This window comes from Morone saxatilis, unplaced genomic scaffold (assembly GCF_004916995.1).
Source record: "Morone saxatilis isolate NCDOM2014 unplaced genomic scaffold, NCSU_SB_2.0 Contig19, whole genome shotgun sequence".
Classification (NCBI taxonomy): Eukaryota; Metazoa; Chordata; class Actinopteri; family Moronidae; genus Morone; species Morone saxatilis.
The window spans coordinates 3346993-3360308 of NW_023339751.1; the positions used below are offsets into that span (position 1 = coordinate 3346993).

At 41.0% G+C, this 13316-nt stretch overlaps 1 protein-coding gene across 1 annotated transcript; it reads right to left on the bottom strand.

Annotated features, from left to right (window-relative positions):
* Positions 1–373: 373 nt before the first annotated feature.
* opn3 (opsin 3) lies at positions 374–8618 on the bottom strand. The gene is made up of 4 exons (XM_035664187.1): positions 8187–8618; positions 5136–5455; positions 2039–2290; positions 374–1360 (listed from the first exon to the last, which is right to left on the bottom strand). The coding sequence occupies exons 1-4, from the start codon at positions 8611–8613 to the stop codon at positions 1088–1090; spliced, it is 1272 nt and encodes a 423-aa protein (XP_035520080.1). The 5' UTR covers positions 8614–8618; the 3' UTR covers positions 374–1087.
* Positions 8619–13316: the final 4698 nt, after the last annotated feature.

The following is a 13316-nucleotide window of genomic DNA, read 5'->3' on the forward strand; positions in this document are numbered from 1 at the left end:
TAGGTCATAATACATTTTTCCCAAAGATGGTTTCTGTCTTTTTAGTAAAAGAGGTAAAAGAAATATCTAAAATGAATCAATTAACATGTGTATATAAGTTGTTTAATCCGTATAAAAAACTGCTTAGCGGCTTAGCTAGCCATCATGGCCATAGCTTCATATTTAGCGAAGATATGAGTGGTATCAATCTTCTCATCTAACTCTTGACAAATAGGAAAAAATATGGATTTTCCATAATCTCAAACTATTCTTTTAACTAAACAGTAAACAAAGACCATTCACTCACTCACTCACTCACTCACTCACACGTCCTCACTGAACAAGGGTTTTATCAGCTATGGAAATCCATTCATAAAGTCTATTCATAGCTGACAGCCCAGGAGGTTATGAAAGGAGTTTCTCACTGGAGCATACTGAGGTTCCAGTCTCATCTCCTCTTATCTAATTACACTCCTGTAGTCCTCATACATATAAATCCACCAAATGTCATTTCGCAGTGACTGCTCTCGTCACACCGGAGGGTTAGATTGCAATGAGATAAGGTACACAAGCTAGGTAGCTTAAAATAGGATCTCTTTATTGAATCCATACACAATAATGTCATATTTGTGTATTATGGTTCATGGCTAAGGAACTAAGGCTTTCCATCTTACGTTTTACACACTTGCAGTTGGGTACCAACCAAAAAAATCTACATGTTGATTCATATTTAGGTCCGTAAAACCACTGGCCTCTGAATACTGGACACAGCTCTGCAGTCGTCACATACCGTATAATAAGTGGGATATTTGACAAGTGTCATTCGTTTTCCAAGAGAAACATAATACTACTTCTATCACCACAGCTGATGTTAGATGAGGATGTCACACTTTCATACTACCTGCTTAGACAAAACACTGTCAGGAAATAGGTTTAATTGAGATCTTGGGCTGACAGTTGGATATTTACAATAAGTTATAGCAAGTCTGTAATTGTGTGTGGACGCAGAAATGTCCAGGAAGGTCAGACGGGATTATTTTGGCTTGGAATTGCATTTTAAGTTCTAAGGCATACGGAGTGGTGGAGTGATAAGTCCAGTCCTTGTGGATCACAGCGGCCTCACTTGAATGACATTAACCCCCGAGGAATCTCCACTCTTGGAGGATACATCCAGGTGGCGGAAGTCATCACTGGTGATGATGAAGACGATGGAGGAGGAGCTGAAGGTCACCCTCTTCTTGGGTCGGTCCCTCCTGCTGCACGCCCTGGACATGACGATTGGTCGGATGGGGCGCTCGACCGGGGCAAGGGGGCGCTCTTTGAGGCCGCGCTGCAGCCAAGAGAGCCGGGAACAGAGCAGCTGCAGCAAACAGCGCCTGAACTGTGAGAGGATGAGTAGGAGGACAAGCAGAGGCAAGAGATAAAAGGGATGAAACGGCATAATTTCCTTACTCATTTGACAAACACACAAGATATCAACCTCTAAGGATACCAGCAAGAGTAGTGTAAATGACAATGCCACTGCTACACACACAAAACATGCCTACTGTACATACTTAAGCTTGGAAAATGTATTACAACACGTATAGGAACCATGTTCTGATGCAGATTTGTATTCTCATTTTGAAATAAACCTGGGAAATCAAATTCTGCACAATTTTGTGTAAAATGATCCCTTAAATGATCATAAGAACTAGTTTCTTTGATCACTTTGAAACACAAGAGGAAAACCATCACCACTAATTTAGATGCTATTGATTTGCCCTATTTGTTCATATTCAATTCTGGGTTCAGCTGTGTTCACTGGAGGAAAGAAAATCGACTGATTACACAGGGAGTGGCCAATGAAACTCTCTAGCAAAACACGTAATGTATTGATTCATTAGACAGAGGCAAAACCTGCACTCTGCAATGAAGGTTGAACCACCACCCACAGTTTACTGATGTCCCATTATTTGTAGGTGTTAAAGTTGCCTAGAATTAAAAGTTCCTTCCAGCCAACAGAAAAAGTTCTTTACTGCAGGTTTCTAATCTTTTATTTCACTTAACGACTACAAACCCTTCTGCTCATGAACACGTAGATGAGGGGGTTGTAGGCTGTGCTGGACTTGGCAAAGAACGAGGGGATGATAGCCACTGTGGGAGAGACCATGCTCTTCCTGCCGAAGGCCTCCATCATGGACACAACAGCGTACGGCGTCCAACACAACAGGAAGCAGGAGATCATCAGAAAAAACATAACGGCGACCTTCTTCTCGTACCGCAAGATTTTGATGATCTGAACCGTCTGGAGGTCCTGGATGGAGCGCAGCTAAAGGAAACAGGAGAGAGTCAGATGCTATCATGAGGGGGAAATGTTTTGTATCAAACTGTGGTTTAACTGTGCAGTCCCAAGGTTTGACTGTTTTAAAGTGTATGTGAAGAAGATTGGGAGCAAAGCAGGAATAAAGAAAGTCACGCCAAGACAATCATACAGCATTTGTCAGGAATGACTTAAACGACCAGTGTGAACGATTTTGCGGCATCTAGTGGGGGGTGAACACCCCTCGTGCTGAAATTGACGACCTGGGAATGAGAATGGGCTAAAGGCCCTATCTACAGCCAGTGTTTTTTGTGCGTTCTGGGCTACTGTAGGAACATGGCGGTTCAACATGGTGGACTCCATGGAAAGCGACCTATGGTAATATGATTCTCTAGTGTCAATGATCATGAAATCCAGCTGTCTGCGGCCCTTTTCTGCATTTCACCCCCGTCCCTCTCTCTCTCCCTCCTTTCCTTTTCCTTTCATGTTTAGCTGTTTCTATCAAACAAAGGCATAAAAAGCCCAGTAGTTCGCTACACGCTTGGAAGGTGAGCGGTATTTAGTTAGTTGCAACCTGCAACTTCACCTCTAGATGCCACTAAATCCTACACATCAGACCTATGAATCATTAATAAAAGCAGTTTTAGCAAAACTGAGAGAACTGGCACTGAGCATGTTTCTATTTAAGACCATACAACTGCTTATAAGTAGGGCTGTGTATGGGCAAGAATGTGATATGATACGTATCATGATACGGGGGTTACGATTAAATTGCAATACTGAAAGCAAGGTGATACACTGCAATTTAGAATAAAGAAAACACCCCATATGGATAAAATATGAGTAAAGGTTTACTTTTTATGCAACCAGAACAATGGGATCTGCATTTGCATCCATCACAGTCGCTGTAACATCCAACATCATAGCCCTCAGTTTACGTTCGCTGCTATCTATCGGTTGGGGGTTCAAACACAAAAATCAATACACTGTTTTTGAGAATTGAAGTGTTCACTGTACTGCATTATTACCATAATCTCGGAAATAGTTGACAGCTCAACGTTGTCATACTTCAATAATAGACTGGGTGACTGACACTATAGATTAGATTACACCCTTCAGCTAAAGGGATGAGACAATAGAGCATATGGCAATTTTCTAGACTCCCTCAAGACAAGTCTACAGCAGCGGATTGAATCACTGCAAGCGTCTATTTTTATTTATGAATGCACAATGTCTGTTTTTATTCATGTTCCATATTTCTTATGAAGCTACAATCTATTTCCATATTAATGTTGTACTGTTCTGCTGTTTTCTGATTTTCTTTGACATCAAGCCAAAAATATTCTGTAGGGTTCAGTGTACTTCACTTTGAAGATTTTCATAGCATCGTGACGTGTGAGGATTCCTCCCAGGTCTCTGAGGTGTTTTGTGGTGCTCAAGCTTGGGGCTCTGAGGAAGCAGCAGCTCACACTTCCTACAAGGCTGTGAATACTGCAGGAAGGAATGATAGCGGCTGCACCAAACTGTGATGCAGACAGACATCTGGGTCATTTGATTAGAAGTGCATGGTGGTTTTCTAATTTACACGTTTGCTTACATACTATCCTGTTTAAACACTTGAGTGGCCATCTGCTCAGTGGCACAAACAGATTAGAGAATCTCGTGGCTCCCAAATTTCTATCACACTTTCTCCAGCGTTTTTTTTTTTGCAGGAATCATTATTGTGAATGCTTAACCCTAATCCTGACAGCCCCACACATGTCATATATTACCAGACTGTCTCCTGTGTCTGATGACATGTGCTGACACTCAAAGGCTGCACTTCTACGGTTCAGTACAGGCACAAGGAACAATGAGCTTTCCGATGATTTCCACAGTACACGACAAGCCCTGAAGCCGCAGAAGCATATTATGATAATGGAGCCTGTAATGAAAGAGAAATGAAAGGCACTCGGCCAGCGAGGGTCAAGGATATTCTTTTCATTAAATAAAAATCCAGAAGAGTCTGCAAAGTCTGTATATGTACATACTTTGAGCGAAAGTAATGATGTCCAGAGTATATTAGTCATACATCTAATACTTTATTTCACATCTCTAATTAGAAAAGGCGAGATGCTCTGAAGAAATTGTATGTGCTCACTGCTAAAAAATAAAAGAGTCTTTATAACTGAGTCTTCAGTGAGGTGGTAGCACTGAAAGCAGTTTGTTGTGTAAAAACAGTTTTTTGTTGTTTGAAAACGTCTTAAAGCAGTTGAGCAAAAAAATACACACATTTGAAATGTCAGCTGATGTGTAACCACTGAAAGCAGATGAACGGTCAGCACAGTTTGCCAGGCTGCTGTAAATAGGGATTTGTACTTAATGACTTTCCTGGTTAAAAATCCAGTGTGTAGGATCTACTTGCAGATCGCAACTCCCTCGCTTCACACTTCCCTTACATGCTTGATGTAGAAACTACGGTGGCCATGAAATACACAAAAAACGTGACCCCACTGTTTAGTGTGAGTTTGCTCCTTTTGGGCTTAAACAGTGGTTTAACATGGCCAGATCCCATGGTTATGAATATTATATTCCATTTCTGCCATTAGATCCTCCTCAATGACACACACTGGAGATTTAATTAAATAGTTAAATAAAAATAAAAACAATGAAAGCAGATGAAATGTCTGTTGATGTCAGTGGTGCTGGAGGGGCTGACTATTGTGTGCACTGTAAGCATGTGAAATGTCAGTTAGTTGTGTGATCTGAAAGTTGCTGGAGAATAAAAATCAAGTAAAGTGTGACACTGAGATGCAATAGTAAATAATAATAATACTAATATTAATAAATACATGAACACATCTACATGACTTACCATTTGCACTGTATAGAGGATGTTCCCGTAGCAGTAGATCATAATTCCCACAGGCACAAAGAAACAGGCCAGGAGGAAGAAGAGGATGAAGGAGGCATCATTTGGATCCTTAGACGCCCAGTCCAAGGAGCAGCCCAACTGGTGGATCTCCAGCGTGTAGCGGTTCCACCCCAGCAGAGGAGCCCCCGTCCAGGCCAGGGAGTACAGCCAAATGTGGCCGATGGCCCGCCACGCCCAGGGGAAGTCCACCACCTGTGCATGGACCACCCGGATGTAGCGCTCATAGGCCAGGGCAGCCAAAGTCATGATGGAAACGATGCCTGGCAGCGGAGGGGGACAAACAGCCACACTGAGTAATGCAGAGCACTCACTGCAGGATCTGGGTCAGTGGCTACTCAGCGTCTCTTGGGACTTCAAGAGTTTCATCATAATTTGTACAAACAGAATTTCGAACATGAGAACAGAACTTCCTCGTGCGTGGCCAATAGTAGCAATCAGATGCTGGTAGGTCGCAGGACCACCTCAGGTCAGAGCAACAATTAACCACAGCACACTGAAATGATTTTACTGTGATTAAATTCTGAACATCACATTCAAGCAGTTTGTTGTGAATCCTTGAAAACTCACAGGAAGAGACTGTTTACTCCCCCACACACACACACCTCTAAGACCTGCATCTGCATCATACAGCCTGCTTTTTCCACACAAAGTGAAGTGGTTTAGTACTAATGGTGTATGCATCCTACATTGTGGATCATTTTGTTCCTGCTTTTATATGGCATTCAAAGAGCACATCTATAATTAGGGCTGCACAATTAATGGGAATATTATCAAAATCACAATATGGCCAAGACAGCATTATAATAAAGCAATGAGGACATATTCTGGCCTACAAATCTTTAGTTTCGTAAAGCCCCCCCTAAAATGTCACATCATCATGATTTTAATAGTTTTTTATGTGAAAATTAAATTTCTGAAATCATTCCCTCAATATCTGTCATATCTGTCAATATGAATATGTATAATCAATATGATGTTTTTACCATATTGTGCATGGTATCTCAAATTGATTCCGTACCCTTTTAGTCAATACACATCACATAACCTATGAATCCTTCTAATTACATACTCCAATACCCTCTTCATGCCTGTCTGGACTTCATTAATCTCCCGATTCGATGGGAGTAACACAGGTGTCACTGAACAGACACATAAATAACAAACACACCATACAGCGACTTGTTTCAGGTTGTGCACTCCATGACAGCCACCCAGCTAGAGTTTCAGCAGGACAGACATGCATTGACAGAACTGCCAGGGCTTCTTGCTGCAGCCTCTGTGGCCTGTGTGTGTGTGTGTGCGTGTGTGTCGGTCGCACTGACACCAACCTCTGCTGAGTAACGGCATTTGATAAGGAAAAAAAGATGACGGCATGGTCGCGTACAGAGGACTGGAGGACACAGAGAGAGCTGGGGGATTTATTTTTGTACACTTCCATTGGTATATACTACAGCCTGTGTCAGCAGGGCGCCATATATTGTGCTCATTTCATCAAGTGTGTGCGATGGGAGCCAGGCTCTCCAGATTTGTGATGTTCATACCAAACTCACGGCTAACTGCGTGACCTTGGTGTTTCACGTGTAAAAATGTCACACAGTACATCTTCAGCTGCTGTGCTGTGCTGTGAATGGCTGGAGGGAGGGGGGCAGGTGAGTTCTCAGGATGGGGCTGTAATTGAAATGTCCATTATCTGCCAGGTTTGAGTGAGTGTGGGCCAAAGCAGAAGCAGGACATCCTTTCTGCTCAATGTTGTTTTAATGATGAAAGATATCTTGGATTAAAATAATAAATATGGATGTAAAGTGCCAGGTATATGCAAGTATATCGAGTATACCCACTTATGTTTCAGTGTGCATTGTGTATACCTACTTCTGTCCAATTTTCATAAGTGCATGAAGTAAGGAATAAAGAATAATTAACTCAAAATGCATAATTATGTTATAGTGTTATGTTTCTCACTTGTCTGTGGGCACATCGTGATCAGAAAATCTGCACCTCTTCAGTGGTTAATGTTAATTTCATAATGATCTTTAACTCCCTGAAGTCAAGCAGCAGAAGCTAAGTGACAATGCACAAATGCTAATTGCCCAGTCTTAGATGCCACTGCTTATAACACAAGGTGTTTTCATTCTTGGCTGTATATAGTGGGGCATAAATTAAGAGTATACCAACCTCGCCATGTACCACTACACCACTGCACGCTTTTTGATTTGAAATCCTCATTTGTGACATATTTGCAGTGCAGATGACAGAGGCAAAGAAGCCAATGTCAATTAAAGGACAATAAGATGACAGAAGAAGAGGGCAAACCGTCCACTGCCATCTCAGTGTTTGGTTTACTGAAACGCCTTGAGGGGCCGCTTTAATGAGCTTGTTATCACACATCCATCCTCCTCAGCTGTAATTCCTACAGGGGTGGGACCTGAAAATGACCCTGAGTGTCCATTCACACTTCACTGCTGAACACAGTTGTGCTGGTAATAAATAGAGAATCATGTCACAGTAAAATGGATGCTGAAGACATAAAGATTCCTCCGCATGCAGCAGTGGTGTGCAGAATATGCTCACTTTATATAAACAGGAAGATAGTATATAATTAGAAGGGATCCAAGGTCGTTAGATTTTACTGCAGCTCATCATAGGGGAGACTAAAAGGTCAGTAAACTGTTAATGACACAGTTTAAGCATCCACACATTCTGTGATTAAGTGTGCACAAGAGCAAAGAGAAAAAAAGGGATTATTTACATGAATTTATAGAAATGATTTCATGCGTCATAAAAGAATCTATATAATGGATGAGCTCACTTCTTCTACATATTTATATTACATTAGGTATTTTAATATATAAATAAAACAAATAATTATGGGGCAGACAGTTTAAAACACTCATCAACAACTATTTAAATAGTTTATGTGACAACATTAACAATATGTGAAACAAATACTATAAGCAAACAGTTTCCTCTTCTTTTTTTATTTAAATCTCTCACCAAATAAGCTGTTGCTGAATCCGTCCCAGATGCATGTCGCCTGGCTCCAAGTCCATCCGCCTTTGACGCACGAAGCAAACGTAAAGTTTATTCCGATGACAGAAACCAGAAAATCACTCAAACTTATGTTGACCAGCAGCAGATTGGTGGGCGTCCGGAGTCTCTTGAATTTGCAGTAGAGTATGATGACAACCGCGTTATTGCAGAAGCCGAATACTCCAATGGTCCCGATGGCGAACGCCAGAAGTTTGTAGGTGCCAACAGCAAAAATATAATGTTCTGCGCTTCTCTCGGCTCTGGTTTCGTTGGCAGAATTCATCGCGTGGATAAAAACTTGGTTTCCAGCATTGTGCTGCGCGCGGTGTGAGGGCGCGCGTCCTTGGCACGAGAGACCGCCGCTCCTCCACGCGCTCCCCGCGCCGCTCATTCAAACCGAACCACTGCTGTTTGCTGAAACTGGGTCAATGTACCACCGTCAACACACACAGCTCATCAACGTTACGTTTCCGCCTGTGCTTTCAGAGTAAAACCGTTTTTGACCTACATGTTTGGCGACGAACACGCGCCGTATTGTGTGGTTTTTAAAGCTGCGTTTGGACAAAATACAGAAGGAGCATTAATGAACAAGTGCCCTCTGATGTATATACATAAAATACATGGACAGATCATGCAGTAGTTCAGTTATATTTCATGTTGTATATACTTGACTATTTCATACTTTTATTTTGAAACCAAAGTCTCCCGTCTTATTGTGACTAACTGTGGGGAAACTGATGTCGCATTCAGTTTAATCAAGACAGTCATGTGTTGTAATGAAACAGTTCTGGTGTTTTTAAATGTATCAAGTGATTTATGACTCATTACATTCATTTGAAGTTTATTACAGAGACCTGGAGGCTGATTACAGTTTCTCATCATTAATAATTCACACACAAACAAGGAACTCTCTTTTATGAACACTGGCAACCTGTTCTGCCTGAGACTGAACTAAACACTAACATATATTTATATTCACAGATGCTTTTTTTTTTTTCATCTGCAGCACATGTGAGCAGCTACACAGGTCTAATTATGCTCCTGTATATATGAAAGAGTAAACTTATGATCTTTTTATTACTGTGGCATTTTAGAAAAAGGGGTCTGTAAGATAGGAGAGAGTGTGTAAACAGCAGGAAAAGAGGCACCATAGGGGGAAAAAAGTGCATATCTAGGATCCAAAGACACATTAGTGTGTGTACATTTCCAGTATTGGGAGCCTCCGTGTGAAGGCCTGACAGTGGTGAAACTCACATCCCAACTTATCAGACCACAGACACTCAGCGGGCTGATTAGTTGTATGTCTGAGCCTCCTGTGACATTTCGAGGTGCTCTTCTTGCACTCTCGTCTCATTTTGTGTCCACACAGGAAATGTCACCGTGTTGAAATGTTGGATTCTTGCAGCAACGTTGTTTTGCCTCTGACCTCATTTTCTCTGTGCCTACAGGTTGATTCAAAATAGCGGATTTCTCTCGAATAACATGAGAGTGTGCGTTGGGGATGTGCATGACACACATACTCCAGGAACGTTTTAATTATGCTCCAGCTCACCCACTGACACACTTGTGATGTTCATTCATAGTTTGAATGTATTTAATTTGAGGTACAGATGAAGCTCATTTTGTTATAAAATCCTGACGTTGCTGTAGTCTGGCACTGTGATAAAATGTGTTCTCCTTTTTACACCAAAGACGTTGTAAAGGGGAACTGTAACCGCTGTAGTCAGTGGTTCATTTTCCTGTTGACTATGTTAGCACAAGTCACTGCTTTTTTATGATTAATATTGACCTCTCAGTGTAAAGACTGCTGCAGAAGAACAGCAGTGTAATAATGTTGCTATGCTGGAAAGCAGTTGCATCACCGACGAACGAGGTTCAGGCCAGCAACACTTCCAAAGAAATAGCTAAATAAAAAATTAATAAATAGGTGAACAGCATTCAAATACAACAATTCCATGTCGTTAAATGTCAGACTTTACTTATAAGAGAGTCTTCAAAACTAGGTCTAGGTTGTTCTGTGGAGGCGTCCCTCTTTTATTTGTTGCTTACTCTATTCCTGCTGACATAATCTTCATATGTTAAAGGCTTCTGTTTGAGTTTCCTCTCATGCTTTTTTATATCTGGTCAGAGTTTCTGCAACTAGGCCAAACTTACAATCAAAGTATTTCTCTTCTCTTTCTCATCTCTCTCTCCTCCCCTTACTTTGTCTTTCTCTCACTCTTTTTATTGAGAGGAGATGAACATAAACAGGTTCCACTGAGTGGAGTCTTATTAAAGTTAATCTCTGAGCATATGAGCCTTTGCTCTTTAGCAAAGCCCATCTGCCTGCATACACACACGCAACTGTGCCCCCTGAGAAGTAATTACTGTAGCATCACACTCACTGTACTGTGAACCGGTTCTATGATGAATTTTTAAGTGGCTTTTCACTGTCACAAACATCAGCACTTCAGATGTTGGAAAACTCTCTTGAACCACTGCTTGCACGTCTACACACAGTTCAGTATCATTATACCTCTACTGTCCAGTCGGGCTGCTGAGTAAATTGACATCTGCCTCCGAGGGAGCTGGTGTGGAGCTGCAGAGAAGATGTGATTATTGGGGCTTATATAATCACTAGAACCACCTTTATGCATGGGTACACGACTGCAGGCCAAAGGTGTTCGCTTGTTGACCTTTTCCATCTTTGCATTCTGCTGGAAAGACAATTTGAGTCGTAAAACATTTATTCTTTATTGGAAATTAAAAGCACAATCTTTAGACTACTTTAAATGGAAAATGCAAAATCCTGCACCAGAAAAAAAAGCCAGAGCAGGTGCGTGAATCATTTACCAGGCAGATTAGTGGGGGTTTAAGGAATGAATAACATTTTTTGGAAAGTTGTAAGTTTTTCCTTAGCATTTAAAAAAAGGTCCACATTCATACGAAGGCACTGTGAAAATGATCCTCAGGTGATTATTAAAAAATAATGGTATCTGTGCAAAATATTGTTTGTTGCTTTGTTTAAACCTGAGCCTCTAAACCTGAAGCCGTGGATGGACATTGTTAAAGTAATCTTTGTAACGGAAAGGATGATGGAGAGCAAACTTTAGAAAATGGGAGAAATGGACTGACGAGATGGAAGAGGATGCTACCTTCCTGTGATTTCCTCTGGACAATAAAAATAAATCAAATATCATGAAAAACTATCCCAAAAAGTTTTTTTTAAAGTTTTGGAAGCTACGAAACTGGCAGAACTGTGAAACTAGTAATCATTAAAGCAAGTACTGGTCTAATCTTCTGAGTTTAGGTTTCGGATGAAATATTTTAAAATATATTTAAATATGGTTCATTTACCTTTGTGTTAATTTCATTCTTACCAACTATGTCTCTATCTTTACTCTTCAAATTACCCAATAATGACTCAGGCAAGACTTGCTGGCAGTGATCACCCTAATGAGCTACTTCAAAAGTCCACAACTGAATTCCTGAAGTTGTCACTGTAGGAGCCTCTTGACTTACATGTGGCCCACACTGATTTCTCTAGCAGCTGCATGGCGCCTGCTCCTTTTTAAATGTTAAGCAGAGATAATGCATGTGTCCAAAAAACCAGCTTCTCTCAAATTATTGTGTTATATAATCCCCACTCTCAGTGAGGGATTAACAGAGAGGAGAATATGAACTTGGAAGTTGAGGACAGGGGAAAGTGCAGCTCTCAGTGCTTGCATAAGTTAAAGGAAAGTGTTCTTTTAGCTTCTCACATCAGTTTTCACTCCTTTGTAGCTAAAATGCTCAAGCATTGACAGCCTGGTGCTGTTGGATTTAAACAGTTTATTAATATCATGAAGCTAAGTAGTTTATGTAAGAGAACATTTCTCTTGTAGGCTGTCATTGTCATTATCACACTTGTCGTTCAGCGGCGGAGACATTTATCGTTACCTATCATTGTTCCTCCTCACTGTCATTGCAAAGTGTCGCTGAGGATTTGCCAAAGGAGCTCTTCTGTCTGTCTGAGGAATAAAAATGTGTGAATGTTTGAGTCCTGCAGCGTCTTTGTCTTTGACATGGAAAAGAGTCAAGGTTATTGCAGGGTAAGATTAAATAGAGATGTAAACAAGCTCTGCAACAACTTATGGACCACCGAATAATGAAGATCTCTTTTCACCAAATTTCCTATAACGACTGAAAAATAGAGATAAATGTTGGCACATGCAAACAATGTGCACATGTGCATGGTTAGACTGTGGTGAGACAATGTCAGGAATTTTCCTCTAAACTACTTTAATCACTTTGTTTTAATGTTTCACAAGACCCAAGTCAAACTCCAGGCAGCCACGAGGGCAGCCAGAATTAAACTGTAATCACAGTGACTCACAGATTGATGGCCCAATTCTGCCCCCGCAAAATGCAACATAATTATGGCGGGCAATGATGTCAGCTGAATTCAAGAAAATTATCTTTTAAAGGGATTCAGAGCACCAGACGCTCGATAAACACGCTAACCTTTGTGGTGCATCTTTATCGAGTTATGAATAATTCATTACAGTCAACTATATCTTGCTCTCACAGTAATTGGATGAGATAGATGTGTGTGTATGTGGGAATAAGTATTACTTCAGAGCTACAACAGCGTCACAAATGTTAACTACAACATGTGTTAACATGGCACAGTGAGACATATAAAAAGGTTATCATTGAGTTTGAGGTCTATTCTCAGACACAGAGGAGCAGTGGAGGTATTCTTGGATGCTTCAGATCTGTTTTCCTCCCCTGGAGGTTTCTCCTCCAGTGGAGGCACAGGTCCAAAAGGGTTTTGTTGTCAGGCTGGTGTCTGGTATTGCACCCAGTGTTTTCAAGCCAGGCCAGCGTCATCAAGGGCTGCCGGAGGGATGCAGAGATAATTTCCAAAATGCCACATATTCAAAGCTGCACTGATTAATATTTTCATATACAAAAACAGATCAAATGTGTAATCGCTTCCAGTAATGAACCCACAAAGAATTATTACCCAACTATAAAGTGCACACATTTAACATCCTTTTCTAAATAATAATAAAAAAACAAGCAGTTCTCGGCTCTCAACCCTGATTTCTATTGTAGCAGTTTAAGCTGTTT

Coding starts and splice junctions, on each gene's coding strand:
- opn3 (XM_035664187.1), bottom strand. CDS start 8,613: ATGAGCGGCGCGGGGAGCGCGTGGAGGAGCGGCGGTCTCTCGTGCCAA. Junction 2,291..5,135: donor TCCTCTATACAGTGCAAATG/GTAAGTCATGTA, acceptor TGTTTCCTTTAG/CTGCGCTCCATCCAGGACCT. Junction 1,361..2,038: donor ACGTGTTCATGAGCAGAAGG/GTTTGTAGTCGT, acceptor ATCCTCTCACAG/TTCAGGCGCTGTTTGCTGCA.